Source organism: Dipodomys ordii, unplaced genomic scaffold (assembly GCF_000151885.1).
Source record: "Dipodomys ordii isolate 6190 unplaced genomic scaffold, Dord_2.0 Scaffold218, whole genome shotgun sequence".
NCBI classification, from domain to species: Eukaryota; Metazoa; Chordata; class Mammalia; order Rodentia; family Heteromyidae; genus Dipodomys; species Dipodomys ordii.
Genome location: NW_012267434.1, coordinates 547,541 through 564,310, shown reverse-complemented (window position 1 = coordinate 564,310; position 16,770 = coordinate 547,541). Strand labels below are relative to the sequence as shown.

Sequence of the window (16,770 nt, the reverse complement as noted above, 5' to 3'; positions counted from 1 at the left end):
AAGTCAGGCTGGGAGCCGGTGGCTCATACCTGTAATCCTAGTTACTCAGGAGGCTAAGAGCTGAGAATTGTAGTTTGAAGCTCGCCTGGAAAGGAAAGTCTGAGACTCTTATCTCCAATAAACCACCAGAAAACCAGAAGTGTTGCTATGGCTCAAGTGGTCGAGTGCTAGCCTTGAGCCTGAAGAACTCAAAGACAACATCCAGGCCCAGAGCTCACACCCCATGACAAAACAACAACAACAACAAAAACCTGAAAGAAAGAAAAGGAAAAGGAAAGAAAAAAGCCAGATAAAAGAGGTAATTAAAAAATTATTTTTGTGCTGGTCCTGGGGCTTTAACTATGGCTGTTTTGTTTTTTGATCGTTTGTTCATGTTTTTGTGCCAATCCTGAGCTTACCCCCCCTCAGGGATAGTTTCTACAGGTTTTAGCCTCAACTCCACTTCTGGCTTTTTGGCAGTAAGAGTCTTATCAACTTTCCTGCTTTGGCTGGCTTTGAACCATGTTTCTCAGATCTCAGCCTCTAGAGTACCTAGGATTACAGGCATGGGCCATCAGTGTTCTGTTTGGGGTTTTTTGCTTTTTTGTTTTCTTTCGTTCTGTTTTTGTTTTTAAAAGCAAGGTCTTGCTATGTAGATCAGGTTGGCCTTGAACTCAAGATTCTCCTGTCTCAGCCGCTTGAGTGCTAGTATTACAGGTATATCTAGCACTGCTAATAAACTTTACAAGACAACATGGTAACATATTTATGACAATGAGAAGGAGTGATGAAAATGAAAAGAGAATTTTGATCTAGAATCTGACAGAAATATTGCTATAGTCTCAGTAAGGAAGCTTTTAGGAAAGTGTGTGTAGTGAATCATGAAAAAGAGAGACAGAAGTGTTGAAAAAAGTAACAGGAAGAGTGGGGTGGTGTTTTGGTAGATGTGAAGGTTGTAGCTGGAGAATTGGCAGAGGATGTCAACAGAAAGAAGAAAAGGGACAAAGGAAACATAGGGGTTCAAGACTAGAGAAGTGAGGAAAGCAGAAATAAGGCAAGAAGTAACAAATGGCCTAAGTCAGTGGAGACAGAAATCAGAAAACATCTTTTTATCAGCAAGGGGATGAAATGGAATGGAACTGAGGAACAGTGAGGGTTCTGGGGACAAAAATGTCATAGGAGTAAAACTACACAAACAACAACAACAGTGTTCTCAATGTTCTAGAAAATTCTATTTTCCTTAGTGGAAGTAAAGAATGCTGGGAAACCAGCAGCCTGGTAGGGACCAGAGAGTAGGGAGGCTGGGAGGGGGTTTCAGTCTATTTACTCTGTTTTGGAAGGAAAGGATGGCTTAACAGACACTTTCTAGAGTGTTAGAACTTCAGACTAGACAGGGCAGATTCTGGGAGTCATTAGAAGAAGATGAACAGCAATACCAAAGTTAAAGGAATCTTGGAAAAATAATACAGAACTAAATTTCAGAAAGAAGGAAAAATAAACACTGGAAGACAGGCTATTACCTTTTAGAGAAAGAAAAGGAAGTGATGTGAAAATTACACAAAGAAAGGAACTATATAGCAATGTCAGGAATGTCCAATTTATCTACAGGTACCCAAGCTTCATGATTTTCTTTCTTTTCTTTTCTTTCTTTTTTTTTTTTTGGTTTTACTTTTGGTGTTGGGATTGAACCCAGAATTTTATTCATTCTTAGTAGAGCTCTACTTCCAAGCTACAGCCCAGACTTTTTTTTTCTCCCTTCTTCCTAGTAAGTACTAGTAACAAAGCAAAACCTAACCTCTCAATTTCTGCTACAACAAACAAACCATCCACTCTCCCCACCAAGGGAAAAATAAATCTTTCTCTTTGATCAAGACCTTGGAGGTCCAGGAAGATATTTCTTGGTGAGAAGTGGGTAAGAGGAAGGGAAGGCCTGGAGGAGTGGAAGGCAAGGATCCCAGGAGGACCCAGAAAAGGAGGGAGAGGAGGAAGAAAATATACAAAAAAAGAAGGGTCAGCACCCAGTAGTTTACACCTGTAATCCTAGCTACTCAGGAGGCTGGGATCTGAGGATCACAGTTCCAAGCCAGAATAGGAAGACAAATCCATGATACTCGAGGCAGTGCTCTCAGTGGTCTAGAAAAATGCTACTTTTCTTTGGTGGAATTAACCAGCAAAAAGCAAGATGTGGAGCTGTGGCTCAAGTGGTAGAGCATAGCCTTGAGGGGAGGGAGGAAGCAAAAACTGAAGGACAGAGTTAGCACCCAGACCCTGATTTCAAACATGTAAACGCTGGTATGGTAGAAGACAGTTCTGTCTGGCAGTGTTCGTTCATTTAACTGTTCCAGGATGCTGCTGGAATCATCAGTTACTTTTAGGAAATACTTTGTCAAAACAGGTTGCAAAGAAGGTTCTGCTTGAGTTCAGAAGAACAATAACTGCAAAGCAAAGTAAAACAGCTTTCCTTCTAGACATCATAGAGTACTTCACAAAATGGAGTCGGTTAGACTGATTTGAAATGGCAGAGGTCTTACATAACAAGCGTGTTCCCTTTGCAATGTTCTGTGATTCCTCAGTAAACATAAGCATTCTTTGGAGAGTCTTCCTGGGTAACCTTTTTATTAAAGATTAGCACATGTAATCAATAATTATTAGCATAAATGTTCTTTGTAGCCTTCCATCTTTTCTTTAGTCTAGACACAGAGGAAAGGAAAATTGGAGGTGGGCTTAAAAAAAAAAGCCCTCTGAAAGAAAGTGGAAGGGTTAGGAACTATTAGTGCCAAGGCATTTGTAAATTTTCGTTTACATAATAAAAAAAGGAAGGAGACCAAGAATCGTGAGCAGATTTCTGACGAACTTTGTGGTCCTGGACAATAAAAGTGAAAAATAAACAGCCCGGAGCAGGCGCGGAGCACAGGCCTGACTCCAGCTCAATTCTGGGATCAGGCCGAGACGCGCTCCTGCTCAGCGCTTCCGTACTCCTAGATCCTCAGTGATACTTAAGTGTAAAATATTTCTTAGCAAAATGTATTTTTAGTTCTTGTTTAGTAGAACAAAGTTTTGAAAATTGTAAATGTTATTTTAAAATAAAAATCGTTTTTGGAACCAACCGTGCGTGGAGATATCTGTGTCTTTAGGGAGTCTTTATCTCCAACATGACAGTTATTTTCCCCGTTTCCTTCTTCCCCTAATTCCAAATAAGCAAAATGAGGGGCTTAACTTTCTGGGTTGGAAAAGGTTAAAGTACATCTCTCACCTCCCCCTGGATTTTACCGTCAGTATCAGGCAGCCTCTACTGTCCTCTCAGCTTCAGGGGCCTCCCCGTGGGCTCCACGTGCGGAATTCTTACTCTACCACCTTTCCGTGCAGCACGGGCACAAGCGATCGACATGAGGGGCAGGAAGACGGCGGGCAGTGGCTCTGCTCAAGTCGGAATCTCGCAGAGGCTGGTACGTTCCGTGTTTGTAGCAGCGGAAGACCTTGGGTTTGATGATTTGATTAAAAACCTATTAATTGCTCAACACATTAGCTTACACTATGCATCTATAAGGTGAGAAGAAGAAAAAGCACAAACAGGTGAGGGCTCCATAGCTCAGGGGTTAGAGCACTGGTCTTGTAAACCAGGGGTCGCGAGTTCAAATCTCGCTGGGGCCTCAAGTTCTTTATTCTTGCTCTCCGTGAACGCACACACCCATTCGTGAAGTTCTTACGATTTCCGCCTTCCCAGCTCCTTTCTGCGATGTTTGAAGTGGCAGGGATTTACTTCCCCTGCCGGAAGTTGTTTTGTTCGGGTCCTTCCCAGCACCCGGACTTGACCGGTGCGGAAGCCGATGTGTGTGTAGGTGCGTTCTGGCCAGCAGGCGACGCTACTGCACATCACACGTTTTACACGCACAATGACGCAAATGAGCCTTGAGGCGGAATCAAAAGGAGTTTGTTAGGGCGGCTCGTTGGTCTAGGGGTATGATTCTCGCTTAGGGTGCGAGAGGTCCCGGGTTCAAATCCCGGACGAGCCCAGTTTTATTTAAAGGAGAAAAGTTTCGTGTTTTGTTCTCTGTATTCGGCTTAGGAAAATTACCTTCCAAGTCTCTTATCAGGACCTTGAAGTGGCCAAGCAGACAGCTTGCAGTTACATGTCCTGTTGTGCTTTACAAAGTGCTTCTCATTACCAGCAAATGCTTCACGGCCTCGGGTGGGGGGGTGCTTATGGGCAAAGCAACATACCATTTTCCTGTCTGTGTATGTGTGTTTATCTGAGTGATGTGTATCCTTTAAAAAAGATTACCACATAGTAAAGGTCTTTTCCTTTTCTTCAGTTCTTTCTCCCTCCCCAAACCTGTTGTTTTCATTCTTTCCTTATTTTTCCCACACAACCCAGTGAGTGAAACCATAAATCCTGTTCACTCCAGCAGAGCAATATAGTGATGAGAGAATGAACATTACCAAAGGCAAAATTCATAAGGCTAAATTAAAATAGAATGCTTTGTGGACTCTTAGCTTACTTTATTGAATGGATAACTACTCCATTAGAAGTTAACTTAGTTCCCTTTCTGGCAGTAGAGGGCCATCCTATCTACAATGAAGTCTTGACTTCTGGCTTGCTTAAAGGCTGGGTTTTCAGCTTTCACATTTACTTAAGGACACCCCTGCCTCCTCTGGTGACTCTCATTACTGCTCTCCAAGCTGGGACCTGGTTTTCCCAGTCAACCATTCCCTCCCCACTGGCTCCTTTCTCCACCTTAATACACACAGCAGCTGTTTGTCCCGGTGAGCAAGGGCAGTCCCCACAAGCAGAGAGATGTGCTGTAAATTTTTTTAAAACTTCTTCCGTCTTAACCATCCTTTTCCTTCCACACCAATTAGCTTTTCTCAATATCGAATTTTTAAAAAATCCTTAGAAGTTGGGCATTCTCTGTCTCAGTTTCCTTCCCTTAACCAGATCCTTCACCTCAACCAGCTATGATTCAAGCATTTTCATCTCTCCATTCCTTTCATCAAGGTTACCAGTGACTGATCAATTCTCAGTCTCCACTTCTCATTAGCATAGGTACTGCACACCTCCACTCAGGAGTCCACTTTCCAAATTCTTTCTACGACTCTTTTCCTAGGCCTCACAATTTTCAAGTGTTTTCTTGCCTCTCCTTTGTGGCTGTCTACACTTATTCAGTTGTGTGGTTTGAAACAAAATCTACTTTTAATAATCAGTTTGGTCCCTATTGTCACCTGTGTGCCCCATGGGAATGAGTTACAGGCACCTCAAAACCAACTAGTCGCAACTGGTGTTTTTGGTCTACTGCTCCTGCTGTAATCCCACTAGCATCCACCTCTCTGGAAGTAGATCTCTCACATCACATGATAGCTATGCCCTTCACCCCCTCCCCCTAAGAGATGTATTCTTCATCCCCTTGCACGGAAACACCTGGAATCTACCATTAAAGAGTGCTGCCTGCTGCTTCAGCATCACCCATTCCCCACAGTCACTATGTTCAACTTGCTCAACATGGTCTAGCCACCACCTCTTCATAGTTTCCCACAGTAACCTTCTAGCTCATCTTCCAATTCTATGTTCCCTCCTCCCCCCCAGCCTCCCATCCATGGTGGGGCTTGAACTCAGGGCCACTTTGAACCACATTGTCACTTCTGGTTTTTGAGTGGATAATTGGAGACAAGGGTCTCATGGGGACTTTTCTGCCCAGGTTGGCTTCCAACTGCAATCCTCAGATCTCAGCTTCCTAAGTAACTAGGATTATAGGTGTGAGTCACTGGTGCCTGGCTACCAATTCTATTCTTTAATGCGCAGGTAACAAGTTCTATCCTACTATTAAATAAAAGCAAACTAATATTCTTCCCAGCTTGAAAATGTCCAATAGCTTTTCCTCACACTTAGGACAAAATTTGTGATCTGGCCAAGATGGCTCTCTGATCTCAGATCCTGCTCTTCCCTGCCTCTCCAACCTTCTATTCCAGCTCCAATGGCTTCCTCATTGCTTTTCAACCACAGATGTTGTCTCCTATCCCTAGAGTATCTTTGGTACCATTTCTCTACTCCTGCCTTCATATGTCATTCTTTAGAGACACCTGTCTGACCACCTTTCCAAAATAGCCACCTGTCATCACCACACTACACTACTTTCCTTCTTAGCACATGTTACTATGGCTATTATTTACAATGGTTTCTTTTTTACTTCCACCCTTTTATTGAGTCCCTACTGTACCCCTCAGCACTGAACCATGTGTATGATACAAAGAGATTAATAATGATGGAATTAATATTTCTACTTTGTCCACATCTACTGGTCTCCAAAGGCACAATGAAATAATATTTATTTCTCATTTCTAGAGATTCAGATTGGAATTTCCTCAAGAATCAGGGCCATGACCATGTGTGTACTTTAAACTGGGAAAACTTAAACTGTTCCTCATCTCTCCAGGGTCTACACTTACAGGTTTTCATATTTAAGGCTAGTAAAGAACTACACAGAAATAAGGAATTGAGAACCACAAGAAGTAAGCCATTTGCTTAAGGTTACTCAGTAATGGGAGACTTGGAATCCTGACACTGGGTCTCCTGGCTGTCCTGACTCCAGTGGCACTGCCCTGACCTTCCTGTGCCACATTTGTTCTCTGATGATGTTACACATGTCTAAGGGCCAATTTTGGTAATTGACAGGCGATAACAGGGCATAAGCTCAAAATACACACTACAGGGGTTCAAGGGCAACTTGTGTGGGTGCTACTTTTTTCTTTTCCTTTCTTTCTCCCTTCCTTCCTTTTTCTTCCTTCCTTCCTTCCTCTCTTTCTTCCTCCTTTTCTTCCTCCCTCCCTCCCTTTCTTTCTTTCTTTTTGTTTTGCAATATTGTAAATATGAGAAGTTCCAAAACAGGATAAAGACTCTGCATTTTTCTTTTCTCTTTTTAAAAAGCGTACGATGAGCAAAGTGGTTAGGTGTTTTTCTTCTTTTCCCTCATTACGTTGATCAGCCTGAACGGTGCGAGATAATTTAGAAGGAATCTCACGTGACAGCCTTTTCAGATTCCGTTTCAAAAGTACCACTGGCAGCGGTGGGATTCGAACCCACGCCCCCGAAGAGACTGGAGCCTTAATCCAGCGCCTTAGACCGCTCGGCCACGCTACCTGCCAGCCAGGGGGCTGAAATATATTCTTTACTATTCTATTTCTACAGATTTCCACCCCTCCGTAGCTTAAATATTTATAATTTTACTAACTTTGTTTCTCATCCCTATCCTTTCCCCCGTTTTCTGATTGTTTTCGTCCTCTTTGAAGCCGTGGCGCTTGGCGCTGGTGGAAAGAGTCGTGGTCCTGCAGGGGACGCGCGGAGCAGGGAACGCGGCGCCCGCGGGCGGCAGGCGGCGGTGGAGGGAGCGTGGCCGAGTGCCGCCCCCGGGACTGGCCGCAGCCTCGCCTCGCCGGCTGCCAGCAAAGCAGCGCGTCCCCGGTAAAGAGGGCCGCGTTTGGGCACCGGCCACGCACACAGCCCGTGATCGCCTCCTTCACTCTTGTGAAAGGATTTACAGCTTCCTTCTTCATCCTCATTTGGACGAAAATAGGGCAGTGACCAGTTTCTTCCAGTAGGGGGCATTACAGCCCCTATCGCTCAAAAGAAACTTTAAAGCCAATTGTGGACATGGCTAAAACTTTTTCTTAGTGGAGTTGTAAATCCCCAGGGCTTCCCGGGGGTGGCTCGTTGGTCTAGGGGTATGATTCTCGCTTAGGGTGCGAGAGGTCCCGGGTTCAAATCCCGGACGAGCCCCTTTTTAAAAAAAATCTCTAACCCGAATAAATCCAAAGAATTACCTTAAACGCCATCACACAAAGTAGAAATAACCTATGTTTAGGATAGTTATACAACTTCATGCTCCAGGATTTCAGACTCACTTTATTTCTAAACCATCCACCTCATGGCCTAGTATTAAATCCCTAGAATCTACCCCCAGCAGTTACATAGAATTAAAAATCAATCAATCGTTGGATTGTGGTCTATGCAGCTTGCAGATGGAGGCTGGGGGCTACAACAGAATGAGTAAGTGAGAAGAACAAAATAATGAGGAAATAAGGGCAGGACAGCCAATCTTTGGCATCACAACAGGAAACAGAAAGGAAACCCATCCATAAGAAAGCCATCCAAATCCTCACTATTTAACCTAAAGTCAGACTCCGTAAGAAGATGGCCAAAATGTGGCGTGCCTATGCCACATTCTGTTATAGTCCTCCTGTTTTTTATTTCCATTTTTTGCCAGTCCTGGGCTTGAACTCAGGCCTGGGCACTGTCCCTGAACTTCTTTTGGTCAAGGCTTTCACTGTCTACCCCTTGAGTCACAGCACCACTTCCAGCTTTTTATGTGTACATGGTATTGAAGAATCGAACCCAGGGCTTCATGCATGTTAGGCTAACACTCTACCAATGAAGCCACATTCCCAGTCCTGTCATCTTTCTCTTTTAATAAATTTTTCTCTCATCTTAAAAAAGTCCTTATGCTAAAATAAGCCATCATTTTTTCTTTTGCAATTTCTAGAAATTGTTCGCTGAGGACTTAAAAAGATGTATTTTATTTTACAGTTTTTTTCTTTTTTTCTTAATATATATTTTTTATTACAAAGATACTGCAGAGGGGGTCACTGCATCTTGTATATACATTTTTCTAATTTGGGGAGGGGAAGGGAAATAACAAAATGCTGAACATATTGTAACAATGAGATGTACAAGACAGTATGTTGAAAACGAACTTTACAACTTTGTGGGGGTGGAGAGGGAGGAGTTGGGGTGTAGCAAGGCCTGATGGGAAATGGACTCATTACCTTGCTCATGTAGCTTTGACCCAGGAAATGTGATATATATTATATATATTCATATATATACATATATTATATACATACATATACATATACATATGAATTCTATGCCTCCATCAGAAAGAATGACATTGCCTCATTTGTTAGGAAATGGAAAGACTTGGAAAAAATTAAATGAAGTAAGCCAGGCCCAAAGAAACATAGGTTCCATGGTTTCCCTTATCTGCAATAACTAGTACATGTCTAGGACAAGCAGAAGGTCAAAAGCTATATACATATGATATGTATGTATGTATGTATATATGTATCAGATTATATGACCATATAATCTGATGCTAAGCGAAATGAACCCCAAGATAGGGACACATCTTTGTTGCTGTTCTTTTTAATTTATTTATAATGTACTATGTGATTTTTGTTGTTGTTTCTTTGGATTTTCTTCCCCCATGGTACAACCCCTGTTGTCATTGTAAAAGATGTATTTTATACTGTTGTCGCGTAGCTCTCAGTTTTGCTCCAAACTAGTTAGCCAAGGTCCCACACTTGGAGCTGGGTGCGCTCCCTGTGCCACGAAGGTCCGCGGGTCTGTGGGTCTGTAGGGAGTGAGGACGAAGGAAGCCCCGCCAGCCCGGGTCCCTTAGGAATGAGCTTCTCAACAGGGACCTCCCCACCCCCTCCCCACACTTAGTACAGGCATTGCTGGGTCCAACCTCCCACCTGTAACTCTGGGCACGTAATCTGGAGGGTCTGGCCTGGCTGGGAAAACAACTTAAGCAGGGGATTTCCTGCCGGTGCTTGTGCCAGAAACTGCACCTTCTCAAAAGCTACGCGGCCTGGTGCACACGCCAGGGCCACCCATCGACACCTTACTCCCCATCGTCCTGCGAAGTGACGTGATAACTGGAACAGCAGTTCGTGCCTTAATGAATTGCTTTTGTTTTTTATTTTTTTCCGTGGTGTGCTCATTTCAAAGTCCCACTCCTCAAAGCCACCTGCTTCCATCTGTAATTCGCCTCCCCTAGTTGGTTTACTCCTGGGCCCAAGCAGGTGCACAGCTTTGTTTCTGTTGTAACTTCCCTCTCTCAGACCACAGAAATGACTGTGCTAAGAGCAAGCAGCAGCAGAAACAGCCCAGTTGCTCAGTCCCCTTTTTGAAGAACATATAGATGTATATGGAGAAACTTTCAGTGTCACAGATATTGTCTGACTTGTTAGCCCTTCTCCCTCTCTTCCTGCCAAGTTGACTTCAGTCATGTGTCCTGACTTACCTACATGATCAAAGGCTAGAAGCCACAAGTACTTTGAACTCACTCCTAACAATGCTGTTGAGCCTGTAATTTCCCCAACTCTGCCCATGTTTGGAAAAACAGTAAAACAAACCAATTTTTAATCATTCTCTGTGTGTGTGTGTGTGTGTGTGTGTGTTGTGGGGCTTGAATTCTGGGCTCACTGTCTGTGAGCTATTCAGCTCAAGGCTACTGCTCTACTACTTGAGCCACAGTGCCACTTCAGGTTTTCTGGGAGTTAATTGGAGATAAAAGTCACATGGACTTTCCTGCCCAGGCTGGCTTTGAACCACGATCCTCAAATCTCAGCATCCTGAGTAGCTAGGATTACAGGTGTGAGCCACTGGCACCCAGCTTGAATCATTCTTTAATCCTCTCTCAATGCAAGTGTACTTCCTTCACAAATGATGCTGGCTATAAACCAAAATTGTTCCAGAATTCACACATTCCTCACCAACTCTACCACTACCACACTACTGCCACTGTTGCTGTCATTCTTTTTCCTTCCTTTTTTTCCCCCTTATACCTGACTAGGTCTTTAACTCAGAGCCTCTCTCTCTCTCATTTGGCTTTTTTGATCAAAGTTGGCAGTCTACCACTTGAGCTACAGCTTCACATTCACATTTTTCTTAGTTAATTGAGATAAGAATCCCTCAGAATTATCTGCCTGGGCTTACTTTAAACCATGATCCTCAGATCTCAGCCTCCTGAGTAGCCAGGATTACAGACACATAATCCATCACCACTCAGTTTCTTCTTTCCTTTTCTTCCTTCCTTTCCTCTCCCTTTCTTCCTTCCTTCCCTTCCCCTCCTCCCTCCCTCCCCCCCCCACCACTGAAATGGAAGTACCCAGGTTTTTATTTACAGCCATAGTTTCAGACTATGTTTTAGCATACAAGAAATAAATAGTTAATTAATTGTGTTCCTGATGTTTTAAATCCAAAAAGCATTGAGTCTTTTATGATAGTGTCCATCCTGCGACCCTAGGGGAGATAGGCTTATGGAAGAATTGAAAGCTTATTATCAGAGGACTTTTGCTGAGTGAGAAATATTCCATCTTCCAGGGGAAAGATAGCTAGGTCACTTTGGAAAATACTTTCTGCAGTTTTCCTTCTAGCCACATCATGGCTTTATAAAAGCTTTGCAAGAGCTTTAGAAGGTACTCCCTACTGGGCAGGAAGGAAGGCTTGGAACTGGTGCTTAGGGGCTACAGAGGGTTAGTGTCATTGCCTTGTGCTCACTGCTCAGGGCTCTTACTACAGGACTGTAACTATCTCTTCTGGAATTGAGCAAACTCTCAACCAGGTGGTGTTTAGAGGGTCAGGTTACAGGTTCATTCTAGAAGAGAATGTAAGAGAACTAATTTAATACAAAGAGGAACAAACATTCTATTACAGAGAGACCAGAGAGGAAGGGAAAACTGATGTTGGGGAAGGATCCATTATTATGCAGTACTGAGGACACTGCTGGCTTGTAGGGTGGTAGAGGGAGGAATTCAAGGAATAGGAGGTGAGAATCTACTGTCAGCTGTTTGACCAAGTGATTGCTGCAGGTGCCAAGTTAACTGGACTCTGCCCCCTTGTGGACAAAAGTAGTACTGTCATAGATCTTTCATTCAACTGTCTTGGACCACTTGTACATGGCATCAGCCACTTCTGGCTGATCCTCTGTGTGAATAAGGTAGGATGTAAAACCTACACAGAAGAAAGCTGTGTTATTTACCAAGGAAATTGTGTTCAAGCAACTAAGATGAACTGCTTATTAAGGTAGATGGTATCTCATGGACAGGGAAGAACAGATCAAATAGCCAGTAGCAAAATTCCCTATGGGTCTCTAACAATAGAAGTGAGGAATCAGAAGCCCAATAATGAATGAATGGAAAGTCTTTCTATTTATAATAGCCAGGCTATGGTGCTTATCAAGAAATGAGTGATAGAGAGACTTTGAGATTTATACACAAGGGAGTTTTACTGAACTATGAAGAAGAATGAAATTATGCTACTTGTTGGGAAATGGATCATTATATTAAGACAAATATCAAATTTTATTTCTTCTATTTGGAATCTAGATTTTTTTCAGGCATAAAAGTAGAAGAGAACTATTTGTGAGGAGGATCAGCAGGAGAAGGGATGTGAGGGTAGTGGGGCAGTGGATATGATCAAAGAACATTAAACACATGTGTAAGAATGTCATAATAAAATCCATTGGTGTGGGTATGGGTGTGGGCATGCATGCATATGTGCATGTGTACTGCTACTCAGGCTTAAACTGATGGCCTCATACTTTTGCTTAACTTTTTCACTCAAAGCTGGTGCTATCCCACATGAGCTATACTATCACTTCTGGCTTTTTTCAGCTTAATTGAAGATAAAAGTCTTTCCTTCCTGGGCTGATTTTAAACCTTAATCCTTAGATCTCAGCATTCTGAGCAGCAAGGATTACAGGCATGAGACACCAGGGCCTGGCTGTTTAAAACATATCTGTTCTTTAGCGTTATAGCAATGTCTTGGGGTTTGGAGACTATCATCCTGAACTCTGGGCCTGCATACTGTCCCTCAGCTCTTCAGCTCAAGGCTAGTGCTCTACCACTTGAGCCACAGCACCACTTCTGACTTTTTCTGCTTACATGGTGCTGAGGAATTGAACCCAGGGCCTCATGCATGCAAGAGGAGTACTCTACTACTGAGCCACCTTCCCAGCCCTCATCTATTTTTTTTCTAAGGAATTTCATCTGATTTTTAGGGCCAATGGAACTTGTCCAGAGTAGAGCAAAGACTAGCAGTGGTAAGAAAGGTAGAAATGACCTGGGGTGGGGGCTGGGGGGACACAGGTTGCTGAAAGGAAGGCTAGGTTAACAGTTCTGCTCCTCCAGATTCTGAGGGGACTGGTAAAGGCTCAGCATGAGAAACCAGATATGCTATGATCAAAACAGTCTTGGAAGGGAAAGACTGGAAGGTGGTGGTCCTGCCTCACAGCCATTACAGAGGAATGCTTCTGGTGAATCTCCTCAATATGGTCTTTGTTGGTCTAATGCCTGATGGTAGGCAGTCTCTTCAGGAACACAAAAAAAGTTGCAAAACAAGAAATGGCTTGGTTCCCCACACACTCCCCCAAAGAAGGAACAGGACCTCATGTGCATAGCCCAGGGCTGTAACTGCAAGACCAGGATGAGAGCCACTGACTCAGAACACACCTTGTCTCAGGCCAGGGACAGCCTGTTCTTGGTCACATGCAGGTCCCAGCCTGTCCATCTCACCTGAACAAGCTGACCAGAAAGGCAGTGGGGGAGAAGTTGGAAAGTTCCCAGGAGCTTGAATCATCTTCACATGAATCCTTCAGGGATGAACTGGGGTCAACAGCAGCTCTGAGATTGCCAGTGGTGGTCAATGAACTCCCAGCGCAAGGACAAGGCACCTCATGTCTTCCCCCAGTACTCACTGCTCTGCATTAAAGGACTTCTTCCTTTGATCAATTTTCTAATTCCTTAGCTATTTCAAAGAAATACTTGTCCCACACTGCTAAGTCAGACTTCTCACTTTGGGTTTCTGGTACCCAAAAACAAGCTGGGTCCCTGTTTCCCATTGCTCATTCTCACTCTAGTCTGGGAGGTAGAGCCCCCTCCCTATGCCATCAGGATTCAAGAAAATCAAACTGGCAGCCAACAACTGTCACCTTGAAAATAGACCATGGGCACATTTAAACTAGTCTCAGTACTGTAGTGTGTAAAAGCAGAATGGAGTCAGGTCACACCTGTAATCATGGCTACTGAGGAGATTGATATCTGAGAATTACGGTTTGAAGCTAGCCTAGGTAGGAAAGTCCATGAGACTCCTCTCTCCAAAAGAACCAGAAGTGGAGCTGTGGCTCAAGTGGTAGAGTGCTAGCTTTGAGTGACAAAGCTAAGGTGCAGCACCCAGGCTCTGAGTTCAAACCCTAAAAACAAAACAAAACAAAAACCCAAACTTCAAACAACTATACATTCTCCTGCCCAGCCCTCCTGGAACAATCCTTGTCTTCTGGGTCCTCCTTGTTGGAAACTTTGTTAGTCACCACTGAAGATGAGCAACAGGATCCCAGGACTTGGGGGAGGAGGAGATAACAGTGCTGAGGAAGATGAGGGAGAAAAGCAAATCCCATATCAGTGTAGCTAGCAAAGGGGACAGTGAATCAAGAGACTTTGCAAAGGGCCTGTGTTTATGGATGGCAGGAGAAGTGGATACACAAAGTGAGGTTAAGACTTTTTTCTCTTCTGCAAGGAAGGGTTTTTAGAAAGTTTGTTACAACCATGTATCCTTGTGGTCAACATAATTAGAGAATAAAGAATGAAGCCAGTCAAACCCAGCCATTGGCAGGAAGGTGAGGCAGGGCACAGGCAGACACAGTACCAAGGAGAAGCAGGAATAAGAAGCCAAGATAAATGGTTTACTCCTTTTACTTTTCTGAAGCTAGATTGAGAAAAATGTGTACATTGACTTGAGCAATTTTACTAAACCCTTATGTGCTAATTTCCCATGTTGCTTCCCAAGTAGAGACTCACTTGAGGATCTTTTAATATCCCCCTAACTCAGACGGACCATACCCAAGTAAAGCAGAATTTTTTTTTTTTTTGTGTGTGTGTGTGTGTGTGTGTGTGTGTGTGTGTGTGTGTGTGTGTGATGATGATACTGGGGCTTTAACTCAGCCTTGGCACTGTCCCTTAGCCTTTTAGCTCAAAGCTAGTCCTCTATCATTTGAGCCACAGCTCCACTGGTAGCTTTTTGGTGGTTAATTGGAGATAAGAGTCTCACATACTTTCCTGCCTGTGCACCATGATTTTCAGATCTCAGCCTCTTGAGTAGCTAGAATTATAGTCTTGAACCATTGGTGCCTGACTTAAAGAGGAACAACTAAAGGATTTAAAAAAACAAATGAACAAAATCCCCAGGTGTTTTCAATATTTAGATGAGCTAATCATGTTGCCATGATTTTCAGAAGCCCATTATGGTGATGAATACCAATGCCAGAGGGAATGTTTTATCTTGGTCTAGACACTACATGTGAATGAAATTTGTTAAACCTGGAACTCACGGGGTTCCCCACTGAGACTTGGTGAGGCTCTTATTACCTTATAATTTCACTTCTCTACCTTAACTTTTCTGCAACTTACCTCTTTGTGAATGAAATGAAAATAATAGTTCCTTCACAGTTCTATAGTAAAGACTGGTTAAAAATTTAGAAAATGAAAAATACTGTGGCAGGTGCACATCAGCACTTGATCATATGTTTTGAAGAGTCCGTGCTGTTTTTATGAGAACTCAGTTCAAACCTACCTTCTTCACTTCTCCTTCTGAAGCAACTCTCTTCCTTCTCAGTGGCATCTAAGCCCATTACCCACAGGTCCCTCCCTTTCTTCTCTTTCCGTCCTTCCCACATTCAATCAGCTTCCTATCAGTTGCTGTCAGGAAGCAGCCAGGCACAGGGGATTTTTTCACAGCTCCATGATCACAAGGTCATGCTACCTGTGAGAGCAACTGCAAATCCGGCAGGTGAGTGGAGCTTGCACAGACTGGAGCAGGGATAACTCTAGAAGAGATTGGGGAAGATCAGGGAAAAACAGACGAGTATATTATACTAACTGCGGAACTGGGTGGGATTAGGGTTGAAAAAAATCGCAGGAACAGATGTTATTCTGCAATATAGATTAACTAATGTCTATGTATCCAATTCTACATGAAGCATTTTGAAAGCTTTGGGAGAAACAGATCTGCTCACTAGAAAAGTGCTAGCAACAGAACAAACACAATGGAATCCAGGAGAGAAACACCAAACTCTGGTCTGGAAAGGATTTTCTTAGAGAGCTGTACCTCCAGCTAGATCTTGTGAGGCAGACATGATTTTAATTAGCAGTGAAGAGGAAATGAAGCAGCCTGAAAAGACAGAGGAGCAGTCAGGGCTTGGAGGCAAAACATCTGACTATTCTCTGTGCCTTTCTGTTTCTCTTACTTTCTAGGAGTTAAAGGCAGAGATGTGAAGGGGATTTTACCTGTGATGGTGCTAATGGTGATCATTTTCTTGCTACTTCTGTTCTGGGAAAACGAGCTGAATGATAATGTTGTGATGACATCGTTAGAACACTTGAATGTAGACTACCCTCAGAATGGTGTTCCTCTAAGGTACTGCAACTATATGATCCTCCAGAGAGGAATAAGAGAACCTGACCACGCATGCAAAAAGGAGCATGTCTTCATCCATGAGAGGCCTCAAAAGATCAATAGCATTTGTACTTCTCCCAAGAAAGTGCCTTGCCAAAACCATTCTACTGTATTATGCTTCCAGAGCCAGACAAGGCTCAAAATGACAGTCTGCCAGCTTATTGATGGCACCAGATACCCTGCCTGTAGGTACCATATTTCCCTCACAACAGGGTTTGTGCTCATCACATGTGATGGCTTTGGGCCAGTCAATTTACAAGGATATATTGAATAATTTGAGATCAGTGCCTGAGTCTGAGACCTTCTCATCTCTGCTCAGCTGCTCTGGGACAAAGCTGAACCATGGACCAGCGGTAATGCTTTGAGTGAAATGAATGGTCAATTTATCCTTCCAGTATTGCTGAAGTGCAATCACTTTGTTTCAATAAAAAAGAAAAAAAACTTTACTGAATTAAACCATAAACTCTGTATGTGCTTTTATTTTTTTATCCTTGTCTTTGAGCCAT

At 43.3% G+C, this 16,770-nt stretch overlaps 1 protein-coding gene, 1 long non-coding RNA gene and 4 other non-coding genes across 6 annotated transcripts; 4 read left to right on the top strand and 2 right to left on the bottom strand.

Annotated features, from left to right (window-relative positions):
• Window positions 1-2,744: 2,744 nt before the first annotated feature.
• LOC106000440 lies at window positions 2,745-3,786 on the bottom strand. Its single transcript, XR_001175789.1, has 3 exons — window positions 3,668-3,786; window positions 3,250-3,455; window positions 2,745-3,163 (listed from the first exon to the last, which is right to left on the bottom strand). It is a non-coding gene; the product is annotated as an uncharacterized LOC106000440 (long non-coding RNA).
• Window positions 3,558-3,630, top strand: Trnat-ugu. Its single transcript has one exon. It is a non-coding gene; the product is annotated as a tRNA-Thr (tRNA).
• A 134-nt stretch (window positions 3,787-3,920) lies between the features above and the next one.
• Trnap-agg lies at window positions 3,921-3,992 on the top strand. Its single transcript has one exon. It is a non-coding gene; the product is annotated as a tRNA-Pro (tRNA).
• Window positions 3,993-7,029: 3,037 nt separating this feature from the next.
• On the bottom strand, window positions 7,030-7,111 carry Trnal-aag. The gene has a single exon. It is a non-coding gene; the product is annotated as a tRNA-Leu (tRNA).
• Window positions 7,112-7,675: 564 nt separating this feature from the next.
• Trnap-agg lies at window positions 7,676-7,747 on the top strand. Its single transcript has one exon. It is a non-coding gene; the product is annotated as a tRNA-Pro (tRNA).
• Window positions 7,748-16,100: 8,353 nt separating this feature from the next.
• Window positions 16,101-16,538, top strand: LOC106000441 (probable inactive ribonuclease-like protein 12). The gene has a single exon (XM_013035700.1). The coding sequence runs from the start codon at window positions 16,101-16,103 to the stop codon at window positions 16,536-16,538; it is 438 nt and encodes a 145-aa protein (XP_012891154.1).
• Window positions 16,539-16,770: the final 232 nt, after the last annotated feature.